At 36.5% G+C, this 18,432-nt stretch overlaps 3 protein-coding genes across 4 annotated transcripts in view; 2 read left to right on the forward strand and 1 right to left on the reverse strand.

Moving 5' to 3' along the window:
- The window catches only part of LOC139768123 (diacylglycerol kinase 1-like), an 88,817-nt gene extending 84,680 nt beyond the window's left edge, over window positions 1-4,137 (forward strand). For both annotated transcript variants that reach the window (XM_071698008.1, XM_071698009.1), the window contains one exon: window positions 134-4,137. In XM_071698008.1, the coding sequence (XP_071554109.1) occupies window positions 134-223 (90 nt within the window). In that variant the 3' untranslated portion in view covers window positions 224-4,137. The remainder of the gene's footprint in view (window positions 1-133) is intronic.
- A 1,287-nt stretch (window positions 4,138-5,424) lies between these two features.
- On the forward strand, window positions 5,425-11,428 carry LOC139768127 (enhancer of mRNA-decapping protein 4-like). The gene is made up of 9 exons (XM_071698012.1): window positions 5,425-5,663; window positions 5,811-5,879; window positions 7,043-7,248; window positions 7,432-7,811; window positions 7,894-8,162; window positions 8,255-9,903; window positions 9,991-10,198; window positions 10,295-10,585; window positions 10,722-11,428. Exons 1-9 carry the CDS (start codon window positions 5,653-5,655, stop codon window positions 10,909-10,911), a joined length of 3,273 nt encoding a protein of 1,090 aa, XP_071554113.1. The 5' UTR covers window positions 5,425-5,652; the 3' UTR covers window positions 10,912-11,428.
- An 865-nt stretch (window positions 11,429-12,293) lies between these two features.
- LOC139768128 (rRNA-processing protein UTP23 homolog) lies at window positions 12,294-14,657 on the reverse strand. The gene is made up of 3 exons (XM_071698013.1): window positions 14,389-14,657; window positions 14,055-14,287; window positions 12,294-13,378 (listed from the first exon to the last, which is right to left on the reverse strand). The coding sequence occupies exons 1-3, from the start codon at window positions 14,506-14,508 to the stop codon at window positions 12,964-12,966; spliced, it is 768 nt and encodes a 255-aa protein (XP_071554114.1). The 5' UTR covers window positions 14,509-14,657; the 3' UTR covers window positions 12,294-12,963.
- Window positions 14,658-18,432: the final 3,775 nt, after the last annotated feature.

Genomic DNA, 18,432 nt, shown 5'->3' on the forward strand with positions numbered 1-18,432 from the left:
TTATTTAGTATAAATTCCTGTTCCTAAGTTTATATACATTGCAACGTTATGGAACATGATTAGTATATTATTTCATGTTTTCATATTAAATTGCAAGTTGACTGGAAGGCCTAAAAATATTTCTCTGGCGCAGATTCGCATCACACATAAAAATCAAGTACCGATGCTGATGGCACCGCCGCCAGATAAGAGCAAAGGCTTCTTCCGGTTCTTAAAGAGGTGAACGCAGCAACTTTACGCTTTTACCGAAGGAGGATGGATACTATCGAGTGAAAAGATCAATTCCACCTGTCTCTACCCAGTCTTGTCATCGTCCGGCACATTTTTTCCTCTTTATTACGGCGGAAACGTATCGGTTCCATCGTATGTAGTCGCAGCTTCGATACACGTCTAAATGCAAAGAACACGAGCGTCAGCGCGCCTTAGGTATTCTTGTGTACAGTATTTTTCAAGATAAACGAAATTTTATGTCCTAGTCTTAGATCACGCCAAGCGGTAGGCTCGACCGTCTTAAGCCTTTTTAGACATTTTTAATCCGTTTGTCTGCCCTTAACTGGCAAAGTATGGACATCGAGCGGAAAAGGATCGGTTCGGCCATACGTACGATACGTCGTAATAACTCCGTCGCTTGACTTGTATCTTTCAGAGTCGCGATTATTTTTAATTTACGAATTCGTATTAAGGTATCAATTAAAGTATCTTTCAAATTTAGGTGAGAACAGGCTCGCCGACACAAAGACGTCGTCTTTCCAGTTAAGGGTCAAAATTACCTCGCGCGAGTATCGGTCGCGCAGCGAGCGCTTTCACGTTGCGAGTTTTGAGTCTATCGCTTCTTACATGTGCAGATCGACACTGGCGCATGTATTTACGCAGCAAGTAGACGGCATATTAACACGGCGAGTATTGTGCGGCGTCGTGCAAACGAGAGTGGAGTTGTAACGGCCACTTCGACTTAACGCGCATGTGGATACGATTCTTTCAAGATCTATCGCCGAAACAATTATAGCGTCTCTAGCGTAGAAAGGAATGGGCGAAGCAGATGGACTGGACTGGTCGACATTTTCGCTTGTGATACGTGATATATTCCTAATTCTGGTTCTCCTTTGCACGAATCCGTCCGTCAAACACGAGTCACGTACTTTCCTCAATTAATGCTAGGTTTTTTGTACCAAGGGCTTAGCCGTAAAAACGCTTAGGCATAAATCACGACTTATTTATTTATTTCTACGACGTATTTATTTATTTATTTATTTATTTTTCGCGTATTTTATAAGTCAGAGCAATATATCATGAGCATATCAACGAGTAAGTGCGATCGCGCAGCACGTTGTAATATTTGGTTGTTAAATATTTATATATCTCGCGAAATTGCGAAGTCAGTGAATATCATTTAATCTTCGCGGACTGTAATCGAATAGCAAATACAGCAACTTGCATTTTTATTATTTTAGCACATTTATTGTTTTCATTAATTGTATATAATCATTATACTTTTCGTGTATTCATGTTTCTCGTTCCCGCAAGAATTACAACTAAATTTTTCTCGTATATCCATTAATATACGTTGTCTTATTACACGTATAAATACCTATATTCTATGCATTATTGGTGGCCCTACGCTGATCTAAGTAACAGATGCTTCAAAACGCTTTTCTTCTTCTCTGCTAATGTTATTCCAATTTAAACTTTGTACACCAATGACGATCGATTCAATATCATTTCTTAAGATTTCCGTAAACGTTAAGGAAGAAAGTAGCCCTCCCCTAATATAGCCATTAAGTGTATCGTCTATTAAATTAAATCATATAGATTCTATATTTCCGTGCACACTTGTTGGACACATTTTGTTAGTACGATATAAAATCTGAGATATATCAATTTTTGAATCTAATTGTAGCGAAATGGAACTTTATGTTTTTGTAATTATATATACATATATACATATATACGCAGCCAAAGGAATAATATATACAATTTAAAATCCCGCAGGGACCATCTCGATATATAAACTATAAAGATTTTAAATTTTCATATCTTCGTGCAGACCGAGATTTTAATCTTTTGTAATATTCAAACCGTCATATTTGCGAAACCTTTCGCGGCTATTTAGATTTTACTTGCGTTAGATATATATTACGCAGAATAAAGTGAAGAGCAACGCGTGACAATTAATTGATTCTAGAGCAACAAATAACCGTAAGCGAAAGTTTTGCAATAGTATAGTTTACATTTATGATAATTCGAAGTACAACATTACACCTCTTTCCTAGGTAGATGGTTTAGCTTACTCTCCACCCACCGGTCACTCATGATCGTCATTGTTTTTTTACCGCGATCGCGCAAGATGATTTACGTGACGGTTAACGCGGTCGATTAGTCGCTAGGTAAATCGAAATACTACGCTTACAAAATAAAACTTGTAATCGACGAAGGAAGGAAGAAAAGTTTTAATTTTCACGTCGTTACCTACTAGCGAGCGAGCTCTAGGGGGAATGAAAAACGACGAGAGATTGAAAAAATCGCCGCGAGGACGAACGGGAGTCTATCCTTGTAGTCCTACGTCTCTTCGATCTGTGAATACTAACGGCACAATAACGACGATATTGTTTTTCTATTGGATTGGCGCAGTGTCTCAGTGTGCTTTGTCATTGTGTAACATTATATATGATGCGAGAAGACCCAAAAATTACTCGTTATACGGCAGTATGGGGAAATGTAAGACGTTCGCGACGAGGGCCTGATGGAAATTCGAGGGCACAGCTTTCGGGGCGACAATCGCTAATACCTGAGACAAAAGTCGGAAATAAAGAACTGTACTGCGTGCCAACAATATTCCAAGAGGGATCTCGCCGGTATAATTTTAGTAACCGGAACATTGTGGCCATCTCGTCGTAAAGAATGCGATCGCGAAGTGTGAATCGGATGTAAAAATTACAATTCTATTAACTGGAATCGCTATAGCGATCCTTGCCTACTGTCCTAATGCAGAATGAAAACAAATGGACCGAATCTGCGCGAACAATGTGCAGAGCAAATGACAAATATCTAATATTATATAGTAATGACAATGATACAGAGAAAATTGACGTAGCTATGCGGAACACTTATTGTTAGCAGAATTATACGTAGATAATTTCCGATACAAATAAGATCAGGGTGAGAATTTATTGCTGACATAGCAGTCGTTTGGAAAGTAAAAGATTTCGAGGAAGTTTTTCATTGTTCGACAAGAAATTTCTTCATTTTTCATCTTCTTCGTTCTCTTATCATTTTCATCTAAGTAACAAGACCAGCTTTGTAGAATCTCGCTCTCAAAAAGATGGTTTAAAAAATGTTGGTAAGAATTTTGTAAAAAATTAAATTATGAACCATCTTTACGTTGACTTGTAAATCTCTTTGGATATTTTATATTCTTCTTACGTTTCTTCAGTGTAATTATTCTACGATTAATACGATTTATTTCGGTATTAAATAATTTAATTCTTACATTCGAAATTTAAGCTACATCAAGTATCCACTGTAAATTTTTTTTATGCCACACTAAAGCTTAATTATATCTCTGGATTTTTTTCCACAAACGAAACTTGAAAAAATGTATTTAATTATAAAGTCTAATCGCTCATAAATAAAACGTGCAATTAATATCTTAAAAATAGAAGAAAAAGGCAGAGAGCAATACAGTTTCAAACTAATTTTTTTGTCTAGATTAAGAATTTAGTTTTACAAAACAAATTTCCATAACTTTCTTTCAAACCGCTTAGCTTTCGCGTAATCGGAAAGCGAGTTACGGACATTTTGAGTTCTAATCATCGCTAATAATGAGGCAAAAGTTAAACGCTATGGGAGTTGTACCATACTGTGTACGATGTATTATAATCCGATTCACCTTTCCCTGCGCCCTCGACGAATATACGTGATCCAAAACGCGATGTCTGGCATGCGGAACATATAGGCGTCATAGTCGTTAAGCGCTACTCGTGGAGCGACATATTAGCTGAATTTTACTGCCATCTTTTTTTGGGTCTACGTACGTTTGAGCACTACTGCCATTTTCCAAAGGATAGACACATACGCGAACGAAAAAGCCTGTCTATAGTGTAATATAACGTAAGAAATAAAATGTAAATTTATCGCGAATGTCTCTCCTCTTCCTGTCAATAATTCCGATCTTTCAGAATTTCCGATCGATTGCACATGGTCACCCCTCGTCATTTCAGGGCGAAGATGAAATATTCGGCGCAGCTAATTTTACGATTTTGTGAGCGACGCGGTATTAGTTCTAATTGCCGAAGTTAATCTTTAAACCTTTAATCAACTAAATTCTTTAGAAAATCTTTAACTTAAAACAAATTTAATTCTAATTTATTCCAATATTTAGAAACAAAAAATTCAGAATGTTATTATTTTACTTTTTTAAAATAAAAAAAAATTTTTATCAAAATAAATTTCTTGCTTATATATTTAGCTGGAGATTTACTAGGTTCCATCGAGTTGATCTTTCATTACGTCGCGTATTTTAAACAAAATACATTTAAAGCACAGTATATAGATTTGCGATTCGATATCTCTCTCCATAATCTTTATACATTCAAAATTATACTCACGATCGGTCGGTTTCATGTGCCGCGCGAGCGGCGCGAGGACGTGTCTCTCGCCGTTTCGCCAAAACCACCTGAAACAAAAACAGCAGACACTCTTTATAAGTCGCGGAGAAGAAGATCGAGCTTACAAAATGCCTCAATCGTCATTTCGATCGGATGGAAATACCTTTCCTCGCGACGGAAATCATGTTCGACGACGACGTTGCTCGTGCGCTCACACGCGCGATACCCACACACGACCGCCATTACATGGCGCTGACGATTCGACATTTCAAATATTGAACGCGCGGGCTTTGTCGACGGGGCAACTGCTTGCGTCCCCAAAATCACGTCTCGTCTTCTTCTTCGTCTTCTTTAAAGTTTTTTTATTGGCACCAACTGGAATGTATAGTAAACCACATAATCGATCATCAACAGGTTCGCATCATCGCATCTGCACGGGGATTCTCGCAGGTATTATATATGGTAAAAAAGCTGCGCAACGATACCGAAACTGTCGTTAAGAAATTAGAGAATCCCCGTGCACGTCTCATTTGACTTACGTTGCGATTGATGATACTGATGATAGCAAATCGACTCGCGGCGTCGCGTTATATCATCTGTGGTTGCGGCGACTGCGACTGGCGTCGGTGTTAATTCTTCCACTGGATCGACCAATCGGTACCGTTGAATTGGCCAATCCGGCGCTGGCCAACCGGACGCGCGCGAATAAAACTGAATACCAGCGGTAGATATTTCGAGTCTCGATTCTCGAGAGTCGAGAGTCTCGAGTCTCGAGCTCTCGAGCTCTCGAGTGTCTCGACGGGGATTGCCGGGATTGCCCGCACTGACGTCCACTTCGCAAGCAAGTTCGCACCACTTCGCACGTATGTACAATACGTACTGACAAGTGGGTGATGGCTGCCTGACGTTTCACTTTCGTTGGAATTTACCGAATTGGTCTCGCGTGTACGTGCCTCGAGATTGTTACGGGGCCGGTGATGAGCGCGCGGCTGCTCGACTAGATCCATTCGATCCCGAACGAGCGGCACGCCGAGGAACGACAGCATTTATGCCCGAAAGGTGAGAGGGAGCGAGAAAGATAGAGCGATTCCCGTAATGCCGATATCGTGCAGGCAAGCGGCACCGCCGGCTGGGGTTAGGAATCGTCCGCGCCGTCCGCGGTCGACCCGGGGGCCGTGCAGATCCTGTAAATTCGTTGTTTTGCAGGGACACGGCTGGCGACATGAGCAAGACCGGGGAAGGCAATCTGAGGCATCTCCACTTTCAGCAGACAGTGTAAGTTCTCCGAGAGAGCTTTAGAGCTTTTAGAGCCATACAGGTATAGAGTCATGTCGCACCCCTAAAAACTTCTGCCAATGTAGATTAACTTTAATCTCGATTTAAAATTCTTATGTCCATCTCTACTATGTAGATTAACTTTAATCTCTACTTACTTTTTATCTCTTTCTAATTCCTATGTCCATTTCTACCATGGAGATTAACTTTAATCTCGGTTTAACTAACTTTTTATCTCTTTCTAATTCTTATGTCCATTTCTACCATGTAGATTAATTTTAATCTCGTTTAACTTGCTTTTTATCTCTTTCTAATTTTTATGTCTATTTCAACCATGTAGATTAACTTTAATCTCGGTTTAACTTGCCTTTCATCTCTTTTTAATTCTTACGTTCATTTCTACTAATGTGGATTAACTTCAATGTTAGTTTAACTTATTTTTTATCTTTTTTTTAGTTCTAAGAATTAGAACGAGATAAAAAGTAAGTTAAACCAAGATTATAAAGTTAACCTGCATTGATAGAAATGGACATAAGAATTAGAAAAAGATGAGTGACAAAAATGAAAATATTGTAATAGCCACTTTCCATCAAACTCTCAAAAGGCTAACAATAAGCGAGATGTTAAAAAAAGAGCGATTTAAAAATTCAAAAGTTCTTAATATTTGTTAAATCACAAAAAATATGATCAATATATGGATCAGATAATATAAATGATCTATCCTTTTATCCTTGTGTCTGCTTGTGTAAAACTAGGAGATGAATAGCTTGATTGAAACAAATTACTTGTTTAATCCTAAAAAGTTTATTTTAATCTATATTGAATAAGCATTATTTTACTTAAGTTAAGTAGTAAGTGCTTTACTTGAGTAGTAAGTGCTTTTAAATTTTTGAACTATCTTTGGAACTCTATATGAGAGATTCAGATACATGATTAATTATATTTTAATCAAATATTATAGTTTCATGTTTCTATAAATAAATTTCAGCTTTCTCTAAAATAATTTTCCACATAAACATGCTTAGCATTTCTTTATCAATATTTTTCTTGCATTACCCGTTTGATTTCCTTTTTCTTTATATTGGAAGAAAGATATAAATAAATATGACATGTAGGTTTCAATTTGTATAAAAATCCTTATATGTAGCGTTCCATTTCTACAGGGAGTTTACTGGACGGGAGGATCAACATTCAGTTGAATTGTGTAGCACAAATGTGACCATTATCCCTTCTCCTGGCGATCACGATCATGGTAGTTCTAAAGTAAAGTTGAAGAACATTGTTGATTTCACATGGGATCATCATCTTTATACCGGCCAGTTGTTGGCCGTTCATGTATCTGGAAAATATTTAGCCTATGGTTTAAAAGGTAATATTTGATAAAATTGAGATTTGTTGTTTGCAATGTCTATTGTTTTTTGCAAATTTTTTGAAATTGCTTTATATATATATATATATATATATGTTTTAATAAAGTTTTTTAATTAATTTATAATATATATATAAGCGATTCAAGTCATACTTCTATTCAGATAAATTTTCTATCTTCTAGTTGGTGCCGGTGGTGGGGTAGTTCGTGTTGTATACAAGGAATTAGAACATAGAGCTCTGCTACGAGGAATGCGTGGTGCTATTCAAGATCTTGCGTTCGCCCATGTTTCAAATGCAATTCTTGCGTGTATCGATTATACAGGATCACTTTTTATACACACAATTGAACCTACGCCGTCTGAATTATTATGTAGTTTAGTATTACAAGTAGACGCGGAAGACGTTTCTCCAACTAGTCACCGAGTGATCTGGTGTCCGTACATCCCAGAGGATGATGCCTCTGACGGAGACGAAGTATCAAAATTATTAGTCCTAACTCGTGGTTCCAAGGTTGAATTGTGGTCGGTTGCGACGATAGCGTCAAGATTTAGATCAGTAGAGGTATATGAACATATACTTTCATAATTTTTATTACATACGAAGCATAGGCAATGAATAATTCTCAATTTTTTTGTTAAATCAGGCAACAGATCCAAGTATTAAAGAAACTGGTGGCATGATGGAAATTGATCAACACTCAGGAACTATTGTTGAAGCCACACTTAGTCCAGATGGCACCGCATTAGCAACTGCTAGTACAGATGGAGAAGTGAAATTCTTCCAAGTCTTCCTTCATAATAATTCTCACAACGGCCAACCGCAACCACGTTGTTTACATCAATGGAGGCCTCATGGAGGACGACCCATTTCTTGCCTATTTTTCCTTGATGATCATAAAAATTATCAGCCTGAGTGAGTATTTTGGAAATATCAATTCGACATATATATATATATATATCCATTGAGTAAACTCAACATAATTAAGGGAAATATCTATTTTTCAGTGTTCAATTTTGGAGATTTGCTGTGACAGGGTGTGACAATAATTCAGAACTAAAAGTATGGTCATGCGAATTGTGGACTTGTTTACAAACAATCCAATTTGCTCCAAATCCTTCTACGGGCAAAGTGCCGGTACTAAAAGCGGGCTTAGATCTTAGTGCTGGATATCTATTTCTATCAGACATATATAATAAAATTTTATATGTACTAAGTCTTTCAAAAGACAAAGGCGAGGCGCTAGCATGCATAAGCACGGTATCAGAGTTTCTCCTGCCATATCCAATTCTAAGTTTCGGAATTGTCGAGGCCGATCAACGTAAAATACGGTCGACCGGCGAATCACTGGAAGATCTATGTGAAGAGATCGAAGAGAACGATGAACAACTTGTCATTTATATGTATCTAGTCCAACCAAAGTCGTTACAAGAGTGTCACATTGCCTTTAAACCTGCCTCACAAGGAAGTGGCAACTATCTTATAGGTACACGTACTCACGATTCGCTGGTTTATTCTGAAGATATGCCAGATATGGGAACCGCTGCTCACAATGGCATGTCCGAAGAGAATTGTGAGGGAGAACGGTCTTTATCTACCACAACCGAAACGATAATTAATCATAGTGGTGGTGGCTTAAACTTAATGACGCCTGATGCATTCAGTTCACCTGCAAAAAAAGAGAACAACGAATTGGAGTCTGATCCCGAAAGTCCAGATTTGAGGAAAGTCTTGTCTAGTAGTCCTATTGCACAAGCGGTACAAGCTTTGAACGCATCTGACCCGCCACTCGTGAAAAACGAGATAGAAGAGCAAGCTCCCGCCAGTTGCGGTAGCAGTCCATCTAGAGAAGTAAGAGAAATTTTGTCTCTTTCTAAACCAGATGAAGAAACTGATATCGATGGCAAGCCGGAAACGAAAACGAACGCTGATGAGGATTGGTCTAATATCCCAATGGTCTTGCTTAAGGACGTTAGTGTGCATGCGATGCAAGAGTCGGAAGAATTTCCCGAAGATGATGAGAATAATGTTCAAAGGCAGAAGACGAAAGATGAACCGAAGACGTCTCTTCCTACCGATGATCCTGGAACATCATGGCGAACAAACAACGAAATCAATAATCTCGAAATGAACAACAAATTGAAATCTATTTTAGAGATAGTTCAGGATCAGTGTCAAGAGTTAAAAGAATTACGCGCAGAAGTTACTAGATTGCAACAAGAATCGCCAGTAACCACGCAAATAGAATCCGCATTGACGAGAATGTCTCAACAGCAAAATGCAAGCTTGGAACAAACTCTATATGATCAAATGACTCGTCAACATGAATTTCTAAACACATTTGAGACAACGATGAAAGACAAGATTGAAAGTACCTTGCCGCGTACAGTCGAAGATACGGTAAAGCCTTTGAAGCATCAAATGAGATTAGACGCAAATCAAATGGACGAACTTTTTCAGAAGAATATATCTGAATTGATAAGCAGTTCTCATGTAAAAGATACCTTATCTTTGACAGCTGCAAATGCAGCTAAACCAGCTCTGGATGCTGCTTTTAAAGAAGCATTCACAACTGTCCTTTTACCTAACATGGAAAAAGTTTGCCAAATTATGTTTAAGCAAATCCAAGAAGCTTTTATTAAAGGTACTCGCGAATGTAAGTAATTTATTCTGTCAACATCATCAAGACACAATTAAATATTTCTGTATATATAACGTACTTACATAACATTTTCTTTTATAGATCTACAACATATCGATACAATCATCGATAAACAGTATCAACGTCATAATGAGCAGCTAAGCGAAATGTTATCAACATTGGTACGCGAAGAAATGCAGGCTGAATTGAATAGAGTTTTGACGACGATACAAGATGGTACTATTCGAACAATTCGTGATTCCATACGAGAGAATCTGAATCAGCAACTTACAGAAATTTCTAGTGCGCGGTAAGGAACTTATTGTAAATTTTAAATTTAATACCATCATAGATACTATCATGCTGATAGATTTCATTAAAATACCCTTTTTCTCGAAACCTATAGGTCAAGAGCTACAACACCCGCTATACCTGTAACCGCTGTAGCTGATGCTCAAGCGCGTGTCATGTCCCTCCTTCAAAGAGGTCAACTAAACGCAGCTTTTCAACAAGCTCTGAGTGCAAGTGATTTAGGATTGGTAGTACTAGTGTGTGAGAAAACAGAACCTTCGAGAGTATTTTCGTGTAATGGAGCCCCAGGACAAGCCTCAAGATGCATTTTGCAGCAACCTGTCATTCTTTCTCTCGTACAGCAATTATCTGCTGATTTAGGACACCGTACAGAATTAAAACACAGGTATTTATTAACCATTTTTTAATTTATTATTAACTATTTTTTAAATTTATGTTTAGGTTGTATAATATAAAAATAGACATTTGTACCATTTGCAGATATTACAAGATATTTTAAATAAAAATTACCTTCTTTTTAGATGGCTCGAGGAAGCAATATTGAATTTGGATCCAAGTGATCCAGTAACACGAGAACATATGGGCACGGTGCTAATGACTCTACAAAATCAAATAGCTACGTTTGTAGCAAGTAATCCGAATCATCGATCGACGCGCCGCATGAAAATGCTCGCTATGGCTACACGTGCACTATTAAATCAACATCCTTGACCATCACGTTTGTGAGATTATTCAAATATATGATATATAAGATTTTTTATGTTCTGTTTAAAGACTACTTTTGTCTAAAAGCAATATTAACAGAAGTCGTGTTTAAGACGCAGTAATTTTCATATAGAATATAAAACAGATATAGATATGTGTGAAACCATTAGCACTCACACTACTTTAACAAACATTCAGATTCAATTTAATTTTATTTAAGAGATAGATCTTTTTTTACATGCTTAAACGTTTTGTTGAAATTTTTTAAATTTATGTAATTTTTACATAAGCTATATCTGATTTAATTCTAAAGTGAAAAAAAAAACGTTTTAAGTTGAGCGTAATATTGATTTGACGATAGATTAGTACTAGAAAATGTTCAGTGCTAATGCTGAAGAAAATTATTTTTTCCGTTCCATACTGTTTAAGTTTTGCATGAACAGTGTTACATCCTACATGTGTGACGACTAAAAATAAATTTTCACTTGTAAGTTAATAATAAAAATTACAATATTTCTTCAAATTTTATAACCTAAACATAGTGCATGTATTTCATGACATTACATTTAATCATACTTGTATGAAAGATGCGTCTGTAAAGATTTTTATTAAAACATCTAACTTTGAAAGCTTTTGGCTTAATAATTGTTTAGAAACATAATTTTTTGACAGAGAAAGATTCTATTTTTGTGACTAGCGATTTGTGAACTAGGAAAAGTATATCGGAAAATAAATAACAATACGCTACATGATAATTGTAATATTCAACTGAATGAGGTAAAGTTGGAATTGTTTTACTTCTATGATCGAGTTCAAATATTTGTACCTAATAGAAAGATTATGTTGTTTAACTATATGTAGTGGTAGATCTACTTATAAGCTTGAAAATTATAGGACCTTGATATGCCAAAGAGCCCTCATACGTCAAGGTCGTGTCTTGAATAAATTAGAATATCTTCAGCTTTTTAACTTCAAATTTTCTATGTTAAATTTCTCGTTTTTTTCATTGCAACAATTAGTTTTTTAAATGCCATTCACGCTTAATTTTATATATGCATACATACACATATAAAAAACATATAATATATTTATAAATATATATAATATATATATTATATATATATACATATGTGTGTAATAAATTTATATATATACATATACATTTTTAAGAGTTCTAACTTTTATATGAACTTTATTAAAATATATAAATATTCGTTATATTTATATAAGTTAAATTTTTCTTAAGAACTAGAAATATTATCCTCCGAGAATATAGATCTGCCACTATTCAACTCTGATTATCTTATAAATTATACTTATGATAATATAGTGTTTTACACATTGTCTGAAAGTTCTTAAACAAAGGCTGTAAATAATACTGTGCCACCTACAGCAAAAAGTTTATTTTCCAACATTTTTATACTTTTGATATATAGAAGTTCCTAATTCCAGATTCATGTGTTCAAATGTATGTTAAGATATTCTAGGAAAATAACATTATACAACGTTATTTAATATCGTACTGAAGGATGTAATATACACTTTTTTCTGAAGTGAGAGCTTTTTGTTACTTATTTTTCTTAGTCACTATATTTTCATATTTAAATGATATCAATCTTAATTTAAAACAGCGCACCTCATTATTTTTTCGTTAATAAAATCAAACATTGTAAATTATTTTTATTAAATAAGAAACATTTCAGTCATTTAAAACTAAAGTTTTTATTAATACTATAGCTATAGAATTATGAGATTTTTTTATAGAAATACTAAACATTTCATGTTTAACATGACCATAAGAACTATGATATATCTATATTCTTAAAGCTTATTAAAACTTTATATACATATATATATATATATATATTTATTTATATACATATATTAAAGTATTTTAAGTACTTTATTTTTTTTATTTCTCAACAAAAAATATTAATCCAATGTGCAAAAAAGTACTTTGTTCTCTCAAATCCCGATTTTTAACGATTTTACTTTTATATTATATTCACAGAATACATGTTTACAATTTGCACATTCAAATTTTACATACATACAATTCTATGTCCTACATTCACTCTTCAGTTCTGTTAGTAAAGCCTCTTTGACGTGTGACGCTATTTTAATTTTTCTTTTTCTGACTTTACCAGACTTCGTACCACTTTTGTTCAATATTATTGTTTCCGGTTTTTTCTTTTTCTTCAAACAGCTAAGTGGATTTGGTCCTCCCTTTTTCCTCTTCTTCTTCATTTTACTCTCCTTCTCTTCTAATCCTGCTTGCTTTCGCAATACCTTTACATTTTCTTTCTCCCATGTAGTCATTCCTAAACCTTTCTGCGTAGCTTCAGCGTGTTTGCGACTTGCCTCTGAAGGAGAGTCTAGAGTGGGTGCTTTTCCATGCAAATAAATTACAGGAACTCCTGGAATTATCCTCAACTTATCCTGAAGCTCACGATCTTGCGTTGCAACGATATATCTGTAACAAGCACAGTTTTATAAAAAAACAAAAGACATTGCTTTTTTTATTATATAATGGATATTATTCTTGATGCTTATATGTTAAATCATTTGTTTATTAGCATTATATGTTTCAAACGGTATATAAACTTAAAATGACGAAAATAAGAGATGATCTTTTGTATATATCAGCTGAATGAGATTCTCTTGAAAAATGTGACAAACCATCGGAATAAGAATAAAAAATATTTTACTCTTATTCCAAAATAAACAGTTTGGTTTACACACTTGATATACAATAGAAGAAAACTCTTATTTCTTTATTACTGGATTTTGAACACACATTAAACCTTCTAAGGACAGTTTTCTAAACCTAGATGTTTCAACACAAAAACTCGAGAGCACACAAATAACTGTTGTCTGCACATTGGTTACGGTAAACGAACATGAAAGATCCACGTGCATTTAGTTCACAAAAACGATTATTTATTGTTTTGTCATTTCATCGACAGATTTGAATTTTATATTTTTAGGGAATATGGAAATATCCAAGGTCGATATTCATAGTCAGATCTTGTATATAAGATCTGACTATGAATACTGGCCCAAGATTTAAACAATATAACATAAAAATTGAAAAATTGATCTTACTCTCTTGGGTATATGTACCGTCTTAATGCATATAGATAATGTACCTTGCACCATTGTCTTTCCCTATCATAGATTGTAAACATTTTGAGCCGCTTATTGGTTTCCTCTCATGTCCACATCTGTGTACAGCGTACTGCTTCACTATTTGCGTGGCGCCGTTAACTGTTGAAGAGAATACACCAAGTTTCTCGGTTTCCGAGATGATGCACGCCGTTGTCAGCAGCTTTATCTCGGATTGGAAGTACTTTGCAAGTTGTTCCTGTATGTTGAATTTGTTCTGCAAAGTAATAAGGTACAAATATGATGGATAAGGTAAACTGAACGTTGTGAAAATTGATAACAAACAGAAAGATAATAATAAAAAGATGTATAACTAACCTGTAATGCCGCAAATGCAAATGTGCCGTCAATGAGGATTTGAAATGGTTGACGAAACTTGTAATTGTTTACATAAAATCCAAGAGTTTTTCGAGCTTTCTTGGTGCGTGAGGTCTTCATTTTAAAGATAGCTTCAATAAAATTGTGCCTCTACAAGATTAGACATGCTAACCTATAGCGTTTTTTCTTGGCTGCACTATCGCCCACTAGTGTTGCACGTTGCACTAGTGGGCGGTCCGCGGTAGTGCAGCCAAGAAAAAACGCTACCAATGAGAGGTGGGAGGGCAGACAGTGCAACTTTACGGTTGGAACTACGAGGAGCGCTTTTCCCAGTTCAGGTCAGGAAGGAGACAGATCCACCGATTGTCGATATGGATTGGTTCAAATTCGTGAATCCACTTGAAGACAGAACGACACTTGTGTCGACGACATTAATTTCGAATTCCTGATATTGTTGGTCTACTTATTTATAAACGAATTATTTAGCTTTTTATATGTTATAACTTATTTATATTTATGCCACGTTTTCAAATGTACGTTTTTATTTGTCTGATTCGCGACTCTATTTCGAATTATTTAAATATGATATTATAATATTAAAAAAAATTATATTTATAACTGTTTATTTATATCTTTGAATTTATGCATTAAATGTATGTATATATTTTATAAAAAAAAATTATAAATAAAATGAAAAAATAATTTATAAACACTAATTCAGGAAGGCAAGGATTTAGGAGTTAGATTTAGGAGTAGAGAGACTATGCATAAATAAAATATATATTAATTGTTACTTTATTTTTATATGATTGGAATTATTTATTGGTATATTTTTTGTTTACTAGCTTTTTTATCTTCCTCTGCCTCTTCCTACTCTGCTTTCCCTCGCATAACCTCAGAAAAAGTTAAATCAATAACATTTTGTCTGTAATCTTAGTCTTATTTCTTATATTATATTTATATTTTATTTATATTATATAAAAATGTATATGTTTTTTGCGTTATTTTTATCATATATATAGAATATTTAAAAATTTTTAAAAGTAAAAGTAAAAACGCATATCTTTATTTTATTTTAAAAATGTATTGAAGCAAAAACATTTTATAAACAACATACGAATTTTATTCAAATTGTTTTTTATAATAATTTTTATATTAATCTAATAAGACTTTCTTGTCTTGCCTTGCCTTGCCTTGCCCCTGCCTTGCCATGCCCTTGCCATTTGTCCCCTTTTTTCTCTCTCCACTCTCTCGCTCTCTTCGTTTCTCGCTCTCTCTCTCTCTCTCTCTCTCTTCTCTCTCTCTTCTCTCTCTCTCTCTTTCTCTCTCTCTCTCTGTCTTCTCGTCTGCTTGTGTTTCTCCTTTTGCCTGCTCCGGGCGTGCGTTTAATCCATCGGCCCCTTCCCGTGCGGCCATCCATTAGCCATCCTCCGGATGATTCAATCCACCGGCATCCTCCGGCGTGCGTTTAATCCATCGGCCATCCATCAGTCATCCTCCGGCGTGCGTTTAATCCACCGGCCATCCTGCGTGCGTTTAATCCATCCTATCCACCAATCATCCTCCGGCGTGCGTTAATCCACCGGCCATCCTCCGGCGTGCGTTTAATCCATCGGCCGCCGCGCCAGTCATCGGCCATTTACCAGCCATCTTCCGGCGTTTCTATCCATCGGCCATTTAATCCACCATTATCCTCTTTTAATCTATCGGCCATCCATCCATCCATGAGCGTTTAACCGGCCATCCTCCGGTGAGCGTTTAATCCATCGGCCATCAGCCATCGGCGGCGTTTCAATCCCGGCCATCCTCCGGCATCCGTTTAATCCATCGGCCATCCATCAGCCATCCATCCGGCGAGCGTGCCATCCATCGGCCATCCACCAGCCATCTTCCGGCGTGCGTTCAATCCGGCCATCCTCCGGCGTGCGTTTAATCCATCGGCCATTCACCAGCCATCCCACCGGCGTGCCAAATCCACCGGCCATCCTCCATCCTCCGGCGTTTAATCCATCGGCCATCCCATCCTCCGGCGCCACCCTCCGGCGTGCGGCCATCGGCCCATCCTCCGGCGTGCGTTTAATCCATCGGCCATCCACCAGCCATCGCGTTTCCCGGCCTTTCCGGCGTGCGCCTTAATCCTCTCTAGGCCGAATCTCAATTCTCTCTAGGCCGTGCCCCGGGCTTCGGGCCTGACTCCGGGCGTCAGGCTAGAGTCAAGCTCAATAGGGTCTTCTTTCTTCGTTAATTTTTCCAAGCCCGTTCCCTTGGCAATGGTTTCGCTAGATAGTAGATAGGGACAGTGGGAATCTCGTTAATCCATTCATGCGCGTCACTAATTAGATGACGAGGCATTTGGCTATATGTTTCGTTAAAGGCAAAACGACTGCAGTATTAAGAGTCATTTCAAACCTACAACGATATTGCAAGGTGGTTTGCTGTCGGTGTTGCAGCGGACACCCTGGAAGTGCTTGAAAGGAGCTGTCTAGCAGCTCTCACTCTACTACTCATGCACACACACATTCTTACTACTCGTCCGCTGATGCGGAGACACCCAACTCTACGTGCCATTCCGATGTGCACCACTAATCGCGGTAACGTTCCGCCCCGGCATATATCGGGTTGTTATGCCGTTAAATCGTTTCCAATTTAGCCATGAGCCCCAGAGGACCCGAGTCGTAAGCGTACGCAGCTGGGCAGGTGTTAGGCCCAAACTACGCAGCTCACCCCCGCTCCTAGGGCTCCAGACACCTCGCCATGAGATCGTAATGGCGGTGAAACGGACATTATTACGCGACACTCCTGTGCGCTCCGCCACCCGGTCCACCAGATCATCACAAGATCGGTACTTCTCCACCTTGCGGTCATGCGACACCTCCAACGCAGTTTCACTGGATACTACCTGCGCGTCAACGACCACTGCTTCATCACCCTTAACAATGGTCAGGTCGGGCCGCCTCAGGCCGGCAGAGGTCGAATAGGCTAACTCCGCATCGACATGCCATCCCTTCTGCTGTAGGAAGTCACCGACTCGACGGCAAAGGTCGTTATGCCGTAGGATTCTCCCTCCCTTAAGAGAGTCATAGTTACTCCCGCCGTTTACCCGCGCTTGCTTGAATTTCTTCACGTTGACATTCAGAGCACTGGGCAGAAACCACAATTCTCAATTCTCAATTCTCAATTCTCAATTCCCAATTCTTAATTCTCAATTCTAATTATAAATATTCATTATTTAATTTAGAAATATCAGTATCCGTTATTCAAACCCGATTTTCTATTCCCTCTATCCTTTATGTAAAAGAAATCTAGTTACGACAAATATATATCACATCTTCTTTCTAGTAAGAATTAAATCAAGACGAATTATTATTTCACCATGAATCTTAAGAATCTAAAGAATCTTAAATAATTTAAAAACAAAACCAGAAAGCTTGAGTTGCCAGTGAATAATTAAGAATTAATAGAGAATCTCTATTAATTAAATAATTTAATCTGTACAGTATTATGATTCCCTAAATTAAACTAAGTAATTCTAAACTCTTTATTCTCAATTCTCAATTCTCAATTCTCAATTCTCAATTCTCAATTCTCAATTTTCAATTCTCAATTCTCAATTCTCAATTCCCAATTCTTAATTCTCAATTCTAATTATAAATATTCATTATTTAATTTAGAAATATCAGTATCCGTTATTCAAACCCGATTTTCTATTACCTCTATCCTTTATGTAAAAGAAATCTAGTTACGACAAATAGATATCACCTCTTCTTTCTAGTAAGAATTAAATCATGACGAATTATTATTTCACCATGAATCTTAAGAATCTAAAGAATCTTAAATAATTTAAAAACAAAACCAGAAAGCTTGAGTTGCCAGTGAATAATTAAGAATTAATAGAGAATCTCTATTAATTAAATAATTTAATCTGTACAGTATCATGATTCCCTAAATTAAACTAAGTAATTCTAAACTCTTTATTCTCAATTCTCAATTCTCAATTCTCAATTCTCAATTCTCAATTCTCAATTCCCAATTCTCAATTCTCAA

The sequence above is a fragment of the Temnothorax nylanderi genome, unplaced genomic scaffold (genome assembly GCF_030848795.1).
Source record: "Temnothorax nylanderi isolate EJ_2023f unplaced genomic scaffold, tnyl_v1.0 TNYL_tig0014_pilon, whole genome shotgun sequence".
NCBI classification, from domain to species: Eukaryota; Metazoa; Arthropoda; class Insecta; order Hymenoptera; family Formicidae; genus Temnothorax; species Temnothorax nylanderi.

Excerpts from the sequence above, each read along its gene's own strand:
- LOC139768127 (XM_071698012.1), top strand. Across the intron at positions 7,812-7,893 it reads CAAGATTTAGATCAGTAGAG|GCAACAGATCCAAGTATTAA; the intron begins GTATATGAACAT and ends TTGTTAAATCAG. Across the intron at positions 10,586-10,721 it reads CGTACAGAATTAAAACACAG|ATGGCTCGAGGAAGCAATAT; the intron begins GTATTTATTAAC and ends CCTTCTTTTTAG.
- LOC139768128 (XM_071698013.1), bottom strand. The coding sequence starts at position 14,508 with ATGAAGACCTCACGCACCAAGAAAGCTCGAAAAACTCTTGGATTTTAT. Across the intron at positions 14,288-14,388 it reads TTGCATTTGCGGCATTACAG|AACAAATTCAACATACAGGA; the intron begins GTTAGTTATACA and ends ATTACTTTGCAG. Across the intron at positions 13,379-14,054 it reads GGGAAAGACAATGGTGCAAG|ATATATCGTTGCAACGCAAG; the intron begins GTACATTATCTA and ends TGCTTGTTACAG.